This window comes from Cyanistes caeruleus, chromosome 18 (assembly GCF_971803275.1).
Source record: "Cyanistes caeruleus chromosome 18, bCyaCae1.hap1.1, whole genome shotgun sequence".
NCBI lineage: Eukaryota > Metazoa > Chordata > Aves > Passeriformes > Paridae > Cyanistes > Cyanistes caeruleus.
Window position 1 is genome coordinate 4232447 of NC_141718.1, and position 19046 is coordinate 4251492.

Sequence of the window (19046 nt, forward strand, 5' to 3'; positions counted from 1 at the left end):
CCCAGCAGCACCATCAGGCTTGGCCCTGATCGTGTCCTCTTCCAGGAACTGGTCACTCACAGAGCCAAAAGGTTTTGCTAAGGAGCTGGAGAATTCCCTGGGATGGGCTCTGAGGCCCTGGCATCCTGGGAACCAGCAGGGAGAAGGTGATGCCCACAGCAGTGAAGGACAACACCCAGCTGTGCCCACCAAGCCCTCCCTGGGAGCAGCACCTTTGCTCTGCTCACAGAGGGTCCCCTCTCCAGCCAGAGCCTGGGGACCCCCCTGAAGCCTCTTGGCCTTGCCTCCACCCAGAGATGCTTTTGAGCACTCCAGCACAAAGAGGCTGTGGGACAGCCCCATGCTGGATATGAAATATCCCCAGGGGAGATAAAACCAAATCACCTGTCAGTCAGTGCAGTATCTCAGCTGGCATCGGAGCCTCAGGACTAACAGGGATAGAAAAACTCCACAGGCTGGAGTTGGCTCCTCCTTACACTGCTCACCCTGCTCACAAGGGCTTTCACGCAAGATTTTGGTGAAATAGATTGATTTTTTAACAAAATATCATCAGGAGGGAAGAAAAAGGCACAGGATCTGCTCGGCCACTGGCAGGGCAGTGACAGCAGAGAGTGAGGACACAGTGACCTCGGGATGCTCCTGGTCACTGCTGGGATGCAGAGCTGGGGCAGGGCTGGGGCTGCTGCTCATCACACTCCAGTTCCAGGAACACGTGGATATTTCTGCACCCCCACAATGTGGGGGCTGTGGTGTTCCCTTGGTGCTTTTACAGGATGGGAAGGGTGCAGAGGGCTCTTGCAGGAAGCTGGACTCTGCTCCTTGTGTTGGAGCTGGGAAGACCCTGAGGGGAGTCACAGGAATGATGATCCATCATGTGCCAGCGACCCGGACGGGGATATTTTTAAGCAGGGAATAAAAATAGACTCAGGCTGGCAGTGAGCACTCGCTCCCAGCATTGTTGTCGAAGGGGCTGGGGGCTGGGAGGGGGGGCAAGGTGGACCCCAACCTCTCATCCCATCCAGCCCACCCCTCACCCTGCACCCTGATCCCCCTACCATGAATCCTGGCTTGCTCTCGGGGTGGCTTTTGTGTCACCAACTGCACCCTGGGGACTGTCACCCTGCCCAGGCCAGCCTCTGGCCCTGCAGATGCCAGGGTGGTGTTGTGGGGCTACCAGTGCCCCCCAGAAAATGCTGCCTGATGCACTGGGAGAGGATGCCCGGGGCCCAGCTGGAATGGGGATTTGTTTCAGTTGAATAACTGGCTGAATCTATAAATAGATTCCAGGGGGAAGCAAGTGCAGAGTATGGGAGCTTCTGCCTTGCTGACCCTGCAGCACCCAAGGCAGCTGCCCCCAAATGCTGCCCAGCTCCACCTCTGTGCCCACCCATGGCACCTGGGGGGACAGCAGGGGGGATGCTGCTGGACACAGCTCCGTGCCCAAACAGGAGCTTTCTGAGCCTGGATCAGCTGCCTGCCCTCTGTGCCCTCCGTGCCCTCTGTACTCCCTGGATCCAGGTCTCCCAGCCTGCCCCAGCACTCGGGGAATTTCTGGCCCTGAGGACCCCAGCAAGGAGCTGTAAGGGATCAGTTTTTCCCTGTGGGCAAATTCTGCTCTCACTCTGGTGAGATTTGGGATCCAGGATCACAGGATGAGGGGCAGCAGATCCCCTGTGCCACAGCAGCAGCTTGGAGAGACCCCCCCACTCCTGCCTTCCTTCCTCCTCCTCCTCCTCCTCCTCTTCACGCCTGGCTGCCCCTGGCCGTCTCACTCACTCTGCTCTCCATTTGCTTTCCCAACAGATGTTGGTGTCTCTCCTCTAACGAGCATTTTAATGCTGGAATCTCTCTCTCTCTCCCCTCTCAATGGGAAGGAAAAAGCTTGACATCTCCCATCAGCATCAAAGTCCCTCACCCCAACACCCTGCACCCCACCTGTGCTCCGTGTCCTCTGTGTGGTGCTGCCAGGGCACAGTTTGTGTCCCCCGTGTGTCCTCACCTAGAGCCACCTCTTAGAACCCCATCCCCTGGAGTTCTGCACTTGGAAACAGCTGGGAGCTGGGGGAAGCCTCTAAGGATGCAGTGGGAATGGGAAGTGGGGTGCTGAGCCAAAGCCAGACATGGGAAAGACCCACTGGAATGACGACAGCACCAGTGGCACCGATAAACCTCAGCGGGGTGAGCATCCCCGCACCCCTGCATCTCTTGCTGTGCCATTAAACACAGGCAGGAGCTAGCAGGGAGGTGAAGGTGCCATTTCCCCCTCCGTGTCCTTCATCATCCCTTTGTGTCCCCGCTGCCAGCACGGGAGGGCTGTGTGCGGGGCAGGAGCCAGCGATCCCAAATATCGACGGCGGCCCCGATCAATGCTATCTCCTCTTTCCATGCCTATGAGCTCATTGATTTTTTTTTTTGTTGTTGTTGTTACCTCTGTGTTTATGTAATGTCTGAACTTTGCACAACTGAACCGTTTAATGTGCAGAAAAGAGCCCTGTTGCCATGAAAACGGACCTGCAAATGACAGCACGGATGCGGAGATATCCCTGTTTTATTGGGCCATACGGAATGGATTTTAACCTTGATAAGTCAATAACTTTTCGTACAAAAAGAACGAGAGCAGATACAGCTTTCAGAACCTTGAATGCATTTAAAGCAGAGAGTAATGGCCCGGTTTTAATCCCCAGGAAATCTTTCTCGTTCCGAGGGCCAGGCATTGCCAGGGCAGAGTGACATTTTGGGCAAAGAATTACAGTGTGCATTTGTCAGGATGAGAGATGGAGACGCTCCATGCTCCAAATTGCCAGTGCCGGTCAAAAATAATGATATTAAATTAAAGGGATATCGTTATCTGAAAGAGCACAGAATCACAGAGGAGAATCAATGAATGGTTGGAGTTGGGAAGGGATATTAAAGCTCATCCTGTTCCAGTCCCTGCCATGGGCAGTGACACCTTCCATTGCCCTGGTTGCTCCAAGCCCAGTCCAACCCGGCCTTGGGCACTTCCAGGGATGGGGCAGCCACAGCTTCTCTGGGCAACCTCTGCCAAGGTCCCCCCATCCTCACAGATAAGAATTTCTTCCTCACACTTAATCTAAACCTACTCTCTGTCAGTTTGAAGCCTTTCCTGTTGTCCTGTCACTACAGGACAATCCCGTGTTCTTCCTGTTTTGAGAGCGTGGAAAACTTGGGGTGGGCTCCCCAGTGCCTCAGGGGAGGGACTCACCCGCCGCCACCCCAGACGTGCTGATGCATTATTTATTTGTGCTAAAGCAGAAGGACTTTTAAAAATCTCTCTCCTCCAGCTTCCTCCCTGCAATTCAATCCCTCTGGAAGTGTCAGCGGAGCCGGTCTCACTTTGCAGAGCTCATTCATTAGCAGATTAAGGCTCTCCTTGTGTTCCCAACATCGCTGGGGGAAATTTATGTTCCGGCAAAGTATTCACGGGTTCCCTGAATCACAAAAGTGTTTCTCCTCTGTAAAGTCTTCAAAAAAAAAAAGGAGAAAAAGGATGGAAATGGGGAGGTCAGAACTGCTTTATGGTATCTCCTTGAAGGCAGTGCCAAAACACCCACCTTTTGAAGTTTGCTATTCCGGGATGGATCTCTTCCCTGGCAAAGACGCCGTCACCCTTTCAAGTCCTTGTGAGCGACTTCAGGTGGCTAAAACATTTTCTGAGAAGAATGAAGGCTCCTTTTTATATCTTTTTTTTTTACCCCCCGAATAAAGAGCAATCTTTCTTCCTGCCTTCTTAATAGCTTTGATTAAATTATCTCTGAAAAATCTAAGTGCTGTTCGCAAATCTGTAATGGTTTTATTCTTATCGCCGGCCTCTATTGCGACGTGGGGAAGCAGATAAATAAGCTGCAGAGAAGGTATAAAACTGCACCAGAACCTGACAGAGAGATGAGCTAAAAATGTTTGAACTGAAACAAATGAGCAGTATGAATAGCCCTGCTCTGAGAGAGAATTTATTCAATATAATGTATTTTCATAGGGAGGATAATACGTGTTATAATTGCACAGAGGAGTCGCTCTCCTGAAAGCAGATCCAGCTATTATTTTAATTTCCCAACCTTCAGCATTTACTGGATCAGGAGTGGTGACTAGAGCAGCTTCATATGTTTGGAAAATGGGCCCTGGGTGTCAGCTCTCCCCTTGCCACCCCCGATTATGGATGCCTGGAGAGCTGCTGGCACATCCCTCGGTGGAGGAGGTGGAGAGGCCCCAAGAAAAAGCCAGATCTGCTCAAAACTCCTGAAAAACTCAGTAAGAAGCCAAATCTCCCCGAAACTGGCCAAAGCTCAGTGCTGCGAGGCAGGAGCCCGGGAAGAGGGATGCAGGGATGTGATGAGCCATGGAGGCTCACCCTGGGCTGCTGAGGGGGTGCTCGGGAGCTGCACGGGTCCATGTGGGACCATCATGGACAAGAGTGAACGCGCTGCCCCCTTCCCACAGACCCCCGCACACGTCAAGTGGCAAAAATAACCTGCGGCAGGGATTTTGGGGAAAGCAAGAACGGATTCCAGGATTTGCGCTAACGGGGGCAGCCTCAGCGGCCAGCAGCGCTCGCTCGGACCTCACTGTGCGCAGGGTTCAGGGATGCCTGTGCCCATGGCCATTGGGATGCCCAGGTGAGCTCCAGCCTGGCTCTCATCCCGTTAGCTCCGGATACGTAAGTTGTCACCTCGTTGTCCCCGTGAGATCCCCAGATTCCATCTCCCCCGCCTCAAACCCCTCACGCCCGCAGGACCACAACTCCCATGCCACCTCGCGGCGCTCCGCAGCCTCGCGGCGCGGCAGCGGCGCGCGGGGCACGCCGGGAAGCGCAGTCCCCCCGTTCGGATTTTCCCGCGAACGCGGGGCTCGGCCGTGAGGGGGGGGGAAATGGGGGGGGGGGTGGGCGCGCACGTCCGGCGAGGAAGCTCCGCCCCCTTTCTCTCCCCCCTCCCCGCGCGCAGGACGCGGCGCCGTGGCCATGGCAACGCGCCGGGGGCGGGGCCGAGCCGCGTGCGGCCGCCGGGCCCCGCGCGGGGCGCTCAGAGCCGCCGCAGCCGCGCGCCGGGCGGGAGCCGCGAGCCGGGGCCGCCCCGCCAGCGCCCCCCGCCCCGCCCCGCCCCGCCGCGACCCCCGCCCGCCGCCACCGCCGCCATGGAGCGCTGAGCCGCCGCCGCTGCCCCCCGCGACACCCCCCCCGCCCCGCCCCGCCGGGCACCGACCGCCGCCGCACAAAGGAACCGGGGCAGCCGCGGTGTGATGCCCCCCGGGGTCGCCGCGCCGCCCCAGCTCAGCCGCGCCGGGTGGATTTGGGTTTAATTTATTTTTTTTAATTTTTTTTTTTTTTTTTTTTTTTTCCTCTCCCCGGATATTTTTTGCTCTTCCTCCCCCCCGGCTCTTCCCTCCACCACCTCCCCACCTTTCCCCGCGTTGCTCCCCGCCGTCCCCCCCCGGGGCCGAGCGCCGGGACCCGCACGCTGGCCGCGCACGGGGCGGGGCGGGCCGCCGGCGGGGCGCGGGGCCGGGCGGGCGCCGCCGCTGCTGCTGCGCGGCCCGGGGGGGGCGGCCCGGCGCGCCCCGCAACGCAGCGCCCGCAGCCGGCCCGGATCCAGCTCTGACGGTAACGGGGGTCCGGGCACCGGGGAGGTCGTGGGGGGGGGGGGGTTACCGGGTGGGGGCGCGGGGACCGGGGGGCTCCGCCGGCTCCCGGAGCGCAGCGGAGGCGGTGCCGCCGCAGCGCGGTGCCCGGTGGTGCCCGCGGAGCCGCCGCCGCCGGGGCCAGGCTCGCCCGTCGCTACCGGAGAGGAACGGGAACAACTTTTGGGTTTTTTTTGTTTTTTTTTTTTTTTTCCCATCCGATTTTTGATTTTTTTTTTTATGGCTTTTTGGGTCGCCTGACTCATAAGTGGAAATAAAATATCCACGGGTGCCTCCAGGAGGAAAGCTGAGACACTTCCAGCGGGAGCCGACCGGGAGCTGCCGCCTTTGCTTGCTACCCTTCTCTACCCCTTTTCGCCTGGGGAGAAAAAAAAAAAAAAAAAAAAAAAAAAAGGGTTTTTCTCCTCCATCCCGGGCAGGAAAGCGCCCGATCCGATCCCACCGCGACACCGGAGCGGGTGGTGGCAGAGCAGGACCCCGGCATGGACCCCGCGCCTGGTGTGGATCCCGCCGGTCACAAAGGAGAGGGAAGAAGGACCCACCCAGCGATGGTTTATTTAACACCCGTCTCCCTGGCTGCCTCCGCCGGGTCAGGAGGCTCTGCCGGGGAAAATCCCCTCTGGAAAAAGCTCCGCTGCGGAGGCAGCATCCCTGTGGCATCTTCTGGACTATCGGCGCTGGGAATACGATTCACCGGGGACGAGGCATCGTGGTCCCCGAGAGCTCCTGGGCAGCACGGCTGAGCATCCACCGGGGCGGACCGTCTCCAGCCGGGGACGAGCGGGCTGTGCCGCCTCTCCGCCTCGGTCCCCGGCAGAAATGAGGGTTTGCCGGTGCCAGCAGCTCAGCCCCAGCGTCCCAATCCAGCTCCGGGGAGAGGCGTCACATCGTGGAGATTTAATGGCTGGAGAGGCAGGGCCTGGACGCAGCGAGCCGGCGGCACGGCACAGCTCGCTGCAGGGCACGGCTGCAAGCGGGGCTCGGCTCCGGGCCTGCCGGCTGTTTCCGAGGAGAGGCGGTGGCAAAGTTTTCCGGCAGTGTTTGCCAAGGGAATGAATTCATTGGCATTGGGCAGTGGTGGTTTGCCCGGCTCTGGTTGTTGGGATCTCCGTTGGGAGGCTTTTGATGATTATGTATGTGTGTGTGAATATATATATATATATATATTTATATATATATTTATACGTGCATCCTCCTGCTCGGGATGCTGTTGCCCAGAGGCTGCAGGCAGCCTGTCCGGGTGGCTGATGCTGTTTCTCGGGGGGCAGAGCAGCCGTGGGGCTCTGCAGGCGTGGGGACAGAGCCACGTGGACTCTCCTCTCAACAAGGAGAGTCCAGCGTCGTTCTCGGGATAATTCAGTGGGATTCGGCAGTTTTACACCTTCTCGTGCCCCTGTGGTGGGGTTTGAGTGCCCGGTGTGCCGGGCACGTGTCACTCACCGGTCAGTGGCCACACGCCTGGACATCGCTCTGCTGGGAGCCCGAGCGGCAAAGCTCTCACAGCCAGGCTGTGCTGCTGGGAGGGTGAGGTGGGAAATGTCCCTGGCAGAGGGCACCCGGCATCCTGCGAGGGGTTTTTCTTACGGAGGATCCGTGAAACTTTGAGGAGTGGGCTGGCGGAGCCGGGTGCGGTCGGGTCGGGCGGCCTCGAAGCCACGGTGGGAGGAGAGGGAAGCTCCTGCCGCGGTGCCTTCTGCTGACCTTGTGTGTAGAGCAGGGGAAGGGAAAGCCATTCCCCGGCTGTGGGAGCGCCGATTGTTTTCCCAGCTTCAGGAGCAGCTTTCCAGCTGGTTTGAGGGGTCGGTACCAGCAGGGCACGTTCTTGATGCCGGAGCAGCACCGGCTGTGAGCTGGGCCCTGTTTCAGCCAAGCGTGTCCTTAAAAATCGGAATATCTTGGTGTGAATGTTTACCCTCAGGCTGGAGCAGGGAAGCCCATGGAAGGAGGACATGAGTGGCTGCTGCCAGCCGGCTGAGGCCACGTCACCTTAGTTTTTTAGCCCCTCTCGTTGTCTGTTTTATTCCAGCCTGAAATTCGTCCATCCCTGAGCGGGCTGCGGAGGAGCTCCCTTCCCTCCTGGGGCTGGTTTTTAATTGCAGGCTGCTTGCCTGCCCGGGGAAGGGCTCTGGCTGTGGGACCGAGGTTCTCCCGGTGCCACAGCCCCACGGGGGTGGTGTCCCCGAGCCGGCTGCCCCGTGCCCGCCGCCGTCCCCGAGCTGTCCCCGCTGTCCCCGCCGTGCGTGCGGCATTAGTGCCGGGCGTTTGCATCCCTGCCAGGCGGCGGAGTTAATTCTCGCCTGGAGCGGGTTTCCTGCGTGGCCTCAACTTGTGTGGGAAAATCTGCGCTGCAGCCGGGCAGCCCCGCTCCCTCTCCGGCGTGATGCTGCGGCACAGGGAGCGGTGGGCTCGGCAGTGGGTGGTGGGAGCCAGCCCACCCCAGCCCCCTCCGGCTGGCGGGGTACCACGGGCAGGGATGCGGGGTTCTGAGCGTGGGGGGTGATGGCAGAAGTCTCCTGCCCCCACGGCTCCATCTCCAGCAGGATGTGTGTCCCCGGATAAGGTCCTTTGCTGGTGGTGTCTCATCCTGGGATGGAGGGAGTGTGTGTGTGACCCCCCCAGGGCTGGGGATGCTGCAGCTGGCGGGGTGGGCCGGGGGCTGCACCTGCCGGGACCCCTCTCCTGGCCCCTGCCGGCATCTGTGCCGCCGCATGTCCGTCTGCAGCAGGCGCATGCATGCAAAAATAAGACATTTCTTCTTTCTCTTCTGCCTGCGCATTCCTCAAAAAGCTAATATTCATGAAAGGTAATTCAATCAAACCACGATGCCTATCAGCTAATGCAGCAAAGCTGGCGCAGGGGTGAGAATGGGAGCCAGGAACACAAAAGCCCTGTTTTATTACCTCCTGCTTGCCTGAGAATTGCTTTTCTCCCTCGAGTGAGCCGGCTAAAGCTGGCTTTATTATGTTAACCTATTTGCGTGTCAAGAGCTATTGTGCCTCTCTTTATCTGTGTTTGTATTTGCTCGATGCAGGGAATAAAAGGACGAGGCGAAAATGGATGGCTGGTCAGTGCTCCGCACTCTGGGGGCACTGATTGGTTGCTAAGTGATTTGCATCCCCGGTAATCGCTTTTATCTCGGAAGGATGTCGTGTATAATTATAAGCCTACTGACATCTTTTGAAATCTGCCTAATGGGTGTTTTTAATTTACATGGGAAGCAGGGGCTATTTGTGTTGCTCTGATTACAGGTTGGGCGAGTATATGGGTTAAAACACAGATATTTCCATAGATGCGGGGCACTGGCAGGGATGAGGCTGGGATTTTTGGCAAGTCCCTGCTCGCCTGGGGATGTGTGGAAGAGCGTGTGTGAGTTTGGGGTTTAATCCCTCAGCCCAGTGCACAGACTGGCACGGTGCTGGTCCGTGGGTCGGTCCTGCAGTCATCCCATAAAACACAACACGAGGTGGGCTCCTGGCTGCTGCTAGAGCCCCCAGGACCCCCAGGACCCCCCTGTGCAGCCTGGGATGAGGCATGGGAGGGCTGTACCAGTGAGTCCCCACTCCAGCCATCTGTGCCAGCCTGGGCTGATGGGGGTGGCACATGGATGAGGGGACAGCCTGAGGTTCTGGTTCAGCCCCCCATGCAGAGGGTGCCAGGGGCTTTGCTGGGAGTGGATATGGTGTCTGGGGGAACCTGTGGAACCACTGAAGCCCCAGCGGGGTTCACAAGGGATGGGTTCACACAGGCACAGCAACTAAAGCTCCTGAGCACCTGTGCCAGCCCTGGGCACCTGCATCCAGCAGGATCCCAGCTGGGCGGCTCCCTGGAGCTGCCGAGGCAGCAGCAGGGTCCAGGGTGAGCTGCCGGTGTTGGGGGCACTGGCAGGGCCGTGGGTACCTGTCGTGGGCAGGCAGCAGCATGTGTGTGCTCTGAGATTGTCCCGTGTGTGCCTGGGTGCAGAGGAGCCCGGTGTGGGAAACATCCTGCCAGGAACGCCAGGCTGGCCATGCCAGTGGCACGCTGGATTTCATGTTTCTGTCTGTGCTGCTGGAAAAGCAGAGCTCTGAGGTGCAGGCAGTGGTGAGATGAGGGCTCTGGGGGTCCCCCCAGGGCTCTGTGCACTGGGACTGGGTCACCTCAAACACACTCAGGTCCTGAGCTGAGGTAGGTGCTTGTGACAGAGGCTGGGCTGGGTGAGAGTGTGGGGCAGGACTCGGGGCAGGTCACCCACGGGGACACCTCCAGCCAGCTGTCTCCCTCCTCCTCCTCCTCCTCCTCCAGGAAAGGCCGGGACTGAGGCGCAGGCACGTTCCGGCTCCCTCAGGCCGCGCACAAGGTGACCCCATCAATTTGCAGGGCTGAGGTGGCACACGGTGCCGTGGGCAGCGCTGTGCTGAGCAGGATGGGGTGCAGGGAAACGTGGGCCATGGGAAAAGTTGCTAGAGGAGTGCTGGACCCCACACCTTGGAGTCTGGGGTGCTGGACCCCCCTGCACTGGCAGCCCCATCCCATCCCAGCCTGTCCCGCTGGCGAGCGAGCGGCGCGGGCGCCGCTATTTATGGCTGGCTGTAAACAAACTCCCAATGAAAGAAAGTTAATGACCTGAGACTGACAGGAGCCTGCTGGGAGTTTTTATAGCCCCTGGGACTCCTTTTGCTAAAGAGAGAATACATCAGCGTTTTAACCCAAAACGGCGAGAGCCGCGCGCTGCGGGGGCGAGGGGACGGCTTCAGCCTGGGGAGGCGTTTCAGAGGGGCTGGTGCAGGGTGAGGAGGGGGCTTTGGTAGGGAGACCTTGACCCTGTGTCTCCCTGTTTGGGACTGGGGTGCACAGCCCCCTTCTCAGGAGGCACGTCCTGGCGTCGGGGGCTCTGCGAGGCTTTGCCATCTGCCTCTTGTAGGTCATCTCTCTGCGCTCCAGGCAAGAGCGGGGGCTGGCTTAGCGTGGCTGGTAACCACACACTAATAAAGCCTTAATACCCTGCAGCGGGGAGATTTCACTGTCAGAGATAAATATTCATATTGCTTTCCAATTCAGTCTTGGCTGCACGACAAGGGCGCCATGGGGGGAGACGGGAAGGCTGCGGTGTGGGGTGCTCCGAGCCCCGCTGTCTGCCCTGCCTGCTCCTGCCTGCCTGGCGCGTTTCATACCGTGCCCTGGCTAATTGTGGGGTGTGAATATCATCCCCAGGGCTCTCAGGGCACAGGATGGCGAGCGTGGCACAGGGTGCCCCTCTCCCCGTGCTCCCCGCCTCCTCCTTCACCGCCGCCTCGCACGCGCAGCCTCCATCTGCACGCGACGCTTGATTTACCGAGAAGAGCTGGCAGTTAAACCTGACAAATTGAAGGCAGTTTTAAGTGGTTCAGGTTAATTAATAGTCAGGGAAGTATCAATTTTTTTCTAAGGGATGCTCTTGGCTCGCGGGGAGAACTGGAGTTTGACTTTGCCTTTGGGAAGTAACACCATCTGCGCAGGTGGGTGCCCGCAGACAGGGGATGGAGCCAGGGAGGGAGATGGAGCAGGGCAGGGGGATGGAGCCAGGCAGGATGCTGAACTTGGTGTCACTGCTCGGGTTCCTGTCCCACAGCCTCACATTGCTGCTGGTATTTCTGACCCCAGGTTGCTGGTGCTGAGGGAGTCACTGGGACGGGGAGGGACAGGGCTGTCCTGTGTGGCCCAAGCTCCGCTGCTCGTCTCAGTGTCCTTTGTGGCTCTGGTTGTCCTCTCTCCTGGGGTCTGTGCTGTGGCTGCAGTGCCAGAGGGTGCAGCTGTGACAGGAACTAGAGAGATTGATTCTGTAGTCCTTAGGATCCACCCATAGCACCTGCAGTGGCACAGCTGGGTGGTCACAGTGTCCCTGCTCCTGTGGGGAGCCCAGAGGTGAGCAGCAGCTTTACCAGGTTCATGGGGCTCCATCCTGGGCTGGGACTGGGAGCTGCCATGGATGAACTGGAGCAGGATCTGCTCCCCTTGGTTTCTGCACTCGTGACCCCTGTGTTCACATCTGCCCACATCTGCCAAGCCTGGGAATGCTGAGGAGGGGAGACAGATTTTAAAAACATCCCAGTGAAAGAAGCTTAAGGTTTCCTATAAGGAGGAGAGATCGCCCAGGAAGGCTTTGAGCTGTGTGTGAGAAAGTGTCCATGGCACAGGGACCTGAGCAGTGTCTGTGGCTGTCACGGTGCTCTGGTGGCACGGGATGCCACAGGGGTGGGCAGCTCCAGGATCAGAGCTGTGTCCCAGAGCAGCACAAACCCTTCATCAGGCCATGTGCTCTGCCTTTCCCAGCTCAGAGCAGGATGCAGGTGGAAGTGGTGGGTTTCCAGCAGCCCTAATTCTTGGGAATATGAGAGATTAAGGTTAGTGACCATTTTTTAACTCAATAAAGGGGAAGACAAGCTGGAGTCTGCAGTCCAGAGATATAATTAGTTCGCAGCAGTGGTGCTTTCTTGATTTAGCTTCAGAGAGCAGAACAAGACAAGGATGTTATACCCAATTAGCAATAACATACAGCCCAAGCCTCGCTAGGTGAGATAACAAGCCATTTTTATAGCTCTTCTTTACGGACTTTTTTTTTTGGAAAGAGGGGGAAAGAAGGAAGGGACCGAATCTCGATTTCTTTTCATCAGGGGAACAATTATTAGTGATCTCAGAAAGCCCAAAGCTGAGTGATCTGTTGGCCAGTGCAGATGATAAAACAAATCAAACAGCTCAGAGCTGGGCTGCGACCGTCTCTCCATCCAGCTGGGGGAGGCTGAGCAGGTGACAGCCGTGTCCCAGCAAGGACACGGCCAAGGGCCACCCACACACCCTGGATGTGCTGGTGGCACATGGCCTGGCCGTGCTGCCCGCAGGGACCCGGTGCTGCTGGGGTGGCCATCGGTGCTGCTGGGGTGGCCATCGGTGCTGCTGGGGTGGCCATTGGTGCTGCTGGGGTGGCCATCGGTGCTGCTGGGGTGGCCATCGGTGCTGCTGGCCGTGCTCCCACGGTGGGCAGTGTGACCCCGAGCCGTGTCCCCTGTCAGCGCCGTCCCCAGCGAGGTGACCCGAGCCGTGTCCCCTGCACAGCCCCGGTCAGATGGCAGCCTCCTGCCTGCTGTCTGCCAGCACCGCTGTCCCTTTGTGCTGCAGATCGATGGCCATCGATTTTTCCTGCCGTGTAAAGCCGGCCTGGCCGGGGCTGTGCACGGGTTTTGTGCACGGCTGGCTCCGTCTCTGCCGTGCTCGGAGTTGGTACCCGAGCCCACCCAGCTCCAGCAGTGAAACTCAAGGACACGCGGAAAAACAGCCTTGTAAAGAGTTGGGAAAACGTGGGTTTCATTAACCAACTCTTAATGATGGGCTCTGCTGCTCGGTGGGGTATTTTCAGTCTCTCTCTCCCCAGGGCAGCATCCCCAGCCTCTCCTGTGGTACCTGCTGGGCATGGGGCTGTGGCAGCTGGTTTGGGGCAGCTGTGGGAGCAGAGTGGTTCCCGCAGCCTGGGGACACTCCTGCTGCACAGGGGGCTCAGGGTGGGCAACATTCTCCCTCCTGATGTTAGCCCCCCCTGCAGCCACCCCTTCAATGGGGCAGAGCCTGGGGATGGAGCAGGAGCCCACTCCGTGTCCTTCCTGTCCCCTCCGTGTCCTTCCTGTCCCCTTGTCAAGAGTTTCACAGCCTGCCAGGCCGGTGATGTGGCTGCATGGGACCACTTTGAGCTCATCCCAGCCCACCCGGGAGAGCCGGGCTGGCGCATCCCGGTGGGAGCAGCCGCGGATCCCATCTCCGGGCTATTAACACCCCGCGATGATCATCAGCTCTCGTCGTAATCATTAAGACTATTAGAAAGAAATGTTGGCTCGCAGCTCGTGTCAGACTTTCCGTTCTGCTTTGCAAACGCGCACAATTAATGCCAATCAGGCGGGGGAGGCAGCCAGCTCCGATCCCGGCTGCTCCCAATCCCGGCTGTCAGCTCTCCCCATCCCGCCTGGTACATTTTCATACAATTGCTATAAACATCTGAGGGAAACTCCGTGTTCTTCGGCAGCGCTGAGTATTGTTCTCTGTTCCTTTTAATTACTCGGCATTCAGCGGCTCATCCGGCCTCCGATCGGTGGGGAAAGTAGGGATTTGTAAAACAAATAGAGAAATCTGGAGAGATGCCTTATTTTCCCATTCCGTGGCTGCGTTAGGTTGTCTACGGCTAAATAAGAAAAATCTGTCTAATTTTTCTTTGTCTTTTTCTTTCTCCCCCCCTTCCCAAGTTGCTTTCTCCCCAAGAGGAAACAGTGTGGTCCCTCTCCCCAGGGAACCCCAAAAGCAGGCTGAGCTTGGGGAAAGTGTGGGGGAAGAGCCGGAATTACTTGACCGGATGGTGGTATAATCCTTGTTACAAAAGTACACATCAATTATAAGAATTCCTACAGTAATCTTGGAAATCTATCTTTTCTGCTGAACCAGCTCATTAAAGAGCACCATTCATTTCCATCTCTCAGGGTGAGAAGGGTTTAAATCTCCAGAGCTTTGTGTTACCAAATAGACTGAGGGTGATGGACTCGTGTTAAATATTAAAAGGAAGAAGTTGATTTTTATTTTTTTTCCCCCCCAGACGGGCAGCACAGACGAAGTGGAACGTAAGGAGGGGAGGGTGGGGGGTCCCCGTTGTGAGAGGCTTCCCCAGCTGTTGGTGGGCAACTCAGGGCTGCTCAATGGGTGCTTTTGAGGATCCCCCCTCCCCTCCTTTAGCTGGGGACCCCTCCAGCGCTGGGGGAGGAGGGAAGGAGCGAGGGAGGTTTCCCCAGGCCACCCTGGCAAGCCCCTGAGCCTGCGCTGGAGCCGGCCGTGGCACAGGCAGGGCTTTTGTGTGCCGGCGGGGCAGTGGGCGGCTGCGGGGTGAAGGACGGGCACAGAGCCCCTTTGTGTGCAGCTGCGAGCAGAGCAGGATGTGGGATAGGGCCCAGCCATGGGGATGGGAAGCTGGTAGCCAGGGATGAAGAGAGGGTAGCCAGGGATGGGGAGCAGGACTGAGGATGGAGAGCAGCGGCCGGCCGGGGGTCGAGGGCGGCACGGGGCGATGTGTGCGCTGCGCCGAGTCTCTGTGCAAACATGTTAATTTGTTTTCTTTCTTGCCTCGCCTTTCAGGGTAATTGGTTGCATTTGAAGCCTTTGTGAAAGCCTTTGATTATAGTAATTTCAGCAGCACGATCTACCCTGGATTCCTTCGTCAGATTCTTTCACAGCTCCGGCACTTGGGGCTGTAATTACGGAGTGGAGCGCGCCCGGCTGCCGAGTGTGGGACGGCTGGACGGGGCACCCATGGCCGTGGGAGCACAGGCACTGTCACTGCAGGGGACAATCCAACCCCTGGGATGAGGCAGGAGTGAGCCAGGAAGGGACAGGAGCTGTGATGGGGAGCTCTGGTCTCTGCACTGCTGAGTTTGTTTGGTCTCAGCTGGAGACGTGGATGCTGCGCATGCCCATGGTGTGGTTGCCCACGCTGGCGTTGGCTCCTGGCTTATTGGGGGTCCAAAGTGCTTTAGTTGCTGCTCTTTGGGGCTGCTTGGCTTTTCTGCTGGTTGCTCCCATATCTGTACTGGGGCTGAGACCAAAAGCCCATGAGCATCCATGATGGCCGGTTACCCTCATTCCCTGTTCCCAATCCACGTGCAGGAGCAAGGCACGGCACCACTCTGTCGGATCAGTGAGGTTTTGCTTTGAGGAGCTGGTGCCACATCGAGGGGACACGTCTGCACACGTCTGGCAGGACCTGGCAGATCCTGCCCACCCGCTGCGCGCTGGCCCTGCCGGGACCTCGGTGCACGCAGCCAGGGCTGAGCCCTGCCAAAAACACCGACGGCACCCGAGCGGGGCCCTGACCTTTGCTAACGGGGCCGCTCCCCCCTCGCTGCTGGCATTTTGTTCCCAGCCCCACGTAATGACCTTCTCGGCAGCGCCGTGCCAGCGTCTGCCACTTCCAATTACCCACGGCTGCTCGGCGCCCGCCGCGGCACGCGGGGTTCCTTCCTCCCGGCAGGATGGCAGCGGGGCGGGGGGATGCTGCACTGTGATCCCTCACCCTCCTGGCTCTGGGAGCCTCAGGAGCCCCCCAACAGCATCCAGGGCTCTGGGTTCCTCAGCCAAGGTGCTGGAGGCCCTTGGCTTTCCAGAATCATTATTAACCTGTTCGAGAGCTGTTCCCGCTCGCAGCGAAAATAGATCTTTAATCTCTGCCCAAAATAGCTCATTTGATGAGAGGCCTCCTTAAAGCTGACACATAAATTTAACCAGGCCGCCCGAGCCCTGCACGGGGACGTCTGCAAATGCTCAACAGCACTCGAATTGTCGGGTTTTTTTAAATTCCATCGTTATGGACACATCTGATACCGTGTTTCTTCCATAGGGTCTTTGGAAGTGCTCAGGAGGTGATTTGCCGTGCCCTGTCCCAGTTCCTTTGGTCCTGCTTGTGAGCAAAATGTTATTTTGGGATATTTTTTGATGTTGACTTTCTTGACCAGTCCAAGGGGTTTCTCCTTGGAGCTTCCACGAGAGCAGAAACCTCATCTCTGGGTGGGATGGCAGGGACATGAGATGCTGCTGTAGGATGGCAGCAGTGAGGGTCCTGGTGTCCAGTGCCACTCTGTCCCTGGCACTGTGCCACAGCTGGTGGGCTCTGTGCCATCCTGGAGTCACAGAAGCCCAAAAAAGTGGAAGATGGGGGTGCTCAGGGTGTCACAGCTGTGCTCAGTGCTGGCATTTCCACAGAGCACGGGCTGGGAGAAACCACTTGGCTGCTGTGGGCCTCTACCCCAGCCCCCCACAGCCCCCACATCCCAGTGAGACCCTGAGCAGCAAAATAATCACTTCCAGCATCATTATCCGTCGCAAACCCCAGCTTCCAATTTTAATCAGAGGAGCTGGTGTTGCTTTAAGATCTGCGGGTTTTAAAGATCACAAGAGGGGTTAGAGAAAATTACCCTTGACTCTTACATGCTAATGTAATCTCTAACCAGATCTGCAGCACTGCAGCTAAAATTGCTTTTTAGATTAACATTTAATTATTAACAGGGCCCCCTGAAAGGCCTGGGGCTGGAGCACGCGGAGGGGAGCGGATTAGCCAGGCGGGATGATGGAAGGTCGGGCGAGGGAAGGTCATGGGGTGACCGACAGCACCTTTGGTGACAAACTTTGGGTTTTATTTTACCTGATAAAATGCACTTCAGAGTGGGGTGACCTTCCTGTGCTCAGCCCTTGTAGGGCTGAGCTGCGGCATCCCCTCCACCCTAAATCTGGATGGGAGATGGGTACGGCAGTGCCAGGCAGCAGCACCAGCCAAAATCCCGCTCTCCCTGCAATGGGGTGGGCATCCACTGTGTGCAGAGGGGAATCCTTCCTCCTCTGGCACCTGCTCACCCTGGCCATCGGATGGGAGATCGGTGTCCGTGCCACCAGCGGTGGTGGCGGTGATGGGGGCGGTGAGAGGGAGCTCCGATGTCGCCGGGGCTGTGAGGAGCGGGAGCTCCCTGCTGCTGTGGTTGGATTCTCCTCTGTCCCTGGAGGGATGAGGGACAGGGTGTTCCCAGTTGTACTTCAGGTGTACTCTGCACACCAGGGGCCAGTGAGGGCTTTTGCTTTGTTTCTTTGGTTGCTGCCAGCCTTGGCCTCGCCCTGCACTGTCCGTGTGTCCGTCTGGCGCTGTCAGGAGCCTCCTGTGCCTCTCCCAGCCAGGGTGACCTCTTATCTCCTGTCCTTGTGCCAAACCCGCTGCTAGCTTTTAACAACCAGGGGGAACATGGCCATGGTGTGACTCAAACAGCTTTGCAGCATCCCTGGTCCTGCCCCCCTTTCCCCTCCTAACCCCAAAAGCTCCCTTTTTATGGGATTGCACCTGGATAACACCCGGGGAAGGATCTGGACGTGTTCCACCACAGCCTGGATGGTGACCAAGACCTTGTCCCTCACCGTCCCTGCCCTGCCACAGCTCAGCAGCTGCACAGACCCACTTCAGGCTGAGACTTTAAAAGTTCCTTTTTTCTTTTTCTCCCCCCTCCCGTCACATTTTCTTTTATCTAAATCCTCGCCTGCAAAAGCCTCTATCGACAGCTGCGCCGGCCTTATCTCGCCGGAGGGACCTTCGCAGGGCTCTCGGAGGAGATAAGCCCGACTTATCAACTGCTGATGTCAGAGGAGGTGCCAAACCCTCCCATCACTGGGGCTTTAGACATAGAGGGTGGTGTTTTTTATTAAAGTCACAAAGACCTTGGGCTTATAAATAGTGCGATGTCGAGATGGATTAGCTGGGTGTGGGGCAGGATGGAGGGGTGGGAGAGGGGAAGGATGGAGTTGTGGCTCCTCCATCCCTAGAAGCGTTCAAGGCCAGGTTGGACCGGGCTTGGAACTTGGGCTTTAATGTCCCTTCCAACCCAAAACATTCTGTGAATCTGTGATGCCACAGTTGTGGGATGTGGGGTTGGAGGTCCTGGGGGATCTTGCTCCAGATGTCCCCAAGGGACCCCACTGTTGGTGGGACTCACCCTGTGCCCCAGTGCTGGATAGTGGTGGGTCCACGGGCACGGCCTGGGCAGAGGCCGTGCGGACTTGGGGCGTTCCAGCAAAACTGCTGAGTGTTGCCTTTCCTGCCACGAAAGAGCCAGAGCAGCTTGAACTAAATCGGATCCTGCTGATTGGAATTAGTTCAAATGCAGATGGAGCTAACTAAGCCGGCGCTAAGCGTTGGACAGCCCAGCGCCCAATTCCCATCAGCTGATTCAGGGGCTTTTCGGAGCAGCATTAGCGAAATGCCACCGTGGCACAGATGCCCATTGTGCCAGGCGCCCACCCGCTCGCCCACGGGCCTGCTGGGGCTTGGGGCTCCCAGCAGGGTGCCTGGGTGGACAGATGGACGCTCTTCTGGGGCCGTGGCACCGGAGCCTTCCCGGTTCTGAGCGTGCCTCTGAGGGTGGGGTGCGGCGCAGCGTAGCTGTCGGAAAAATCATCTCGGCTGCAAGACGCCGGGAGACGGGGGCAGCGGCAGGGGCTGAATTAATGGGTGGCTTTATTCAGTTTGGCGTGTGGCTCCCGCGCCTCTCCCGCCCGCTGCCGACCGCGATCCGTGCCCAGGGTCGGGATGGCTCCGGGAGGGAGCTGGGCTGTGCGTGGCAGGGCGCAGAGAGCAGTGCTGGGGGTGTCCCCAGGGACCTGCTGGGCCCTCAGGGTGCCCTCAGCTCCTGTGCCAGGTGGCATCCACACCCTCCTTGTGCCAGCACGTGGATTCGGTGACCCCCTGGGTGCTTCCTCCTCGCCCCACGTGCCCCGGGGACCACCAGGGATCCGATCAGCATCCGGCAGTGGCACGAGCCGCCCACGCCGCCCGTGTCTGCCAGGGACAGGGGTCAGTGTCCCCGCCAGGAGCTGCCTCG

General features: G+C 58.4%; 1 protein-coding gene and 1 long non-coding RNA gene across 4 annotated transcripts in view; one reads left to right on the forward strand and one right to left on the reverse strand.

Moving 5' to 3' along the window:
• Positions 1-2530: 2530 nt before the first annotated feature.
• LOC147649886 (uncharacterized) lies at positions 2531-4168 on the reverse strand. The gene is made up of 2 exons (XR_015277731.1): positions 3573-4168; positions 2531-3482 (listed from the first exon to the last, which is right to left on the reverse strand). It is a non-coding gene; the product is annotated as an uncharacterized LOC147649886 (long non-coding RNA).
• Positions 4154-19046, forward strand: part of FAM222A (family with sequence similarity 222 member A) — a 30016-nt gene continuing 15123 nt past the window's right edge. The window contains exon 1 of one of the 3 annotated variants that reach the window (XM_086855897.1): positions 4154-4631. In XM_086855897.1, the coding sequence (XP_086712023.1) occupies positions 4600-4631 (32 nt within the window). In that variant the 5' untranslated portion in view covers positions 4154-4599. Of the gene's footprint in view, positions 4673-5517; positions 5615-19046 lie in introns of those variants that run through there. The other 2 variants (XM_086855899.1, XM_086855898.1) reach the window with 2 other exon arrangements.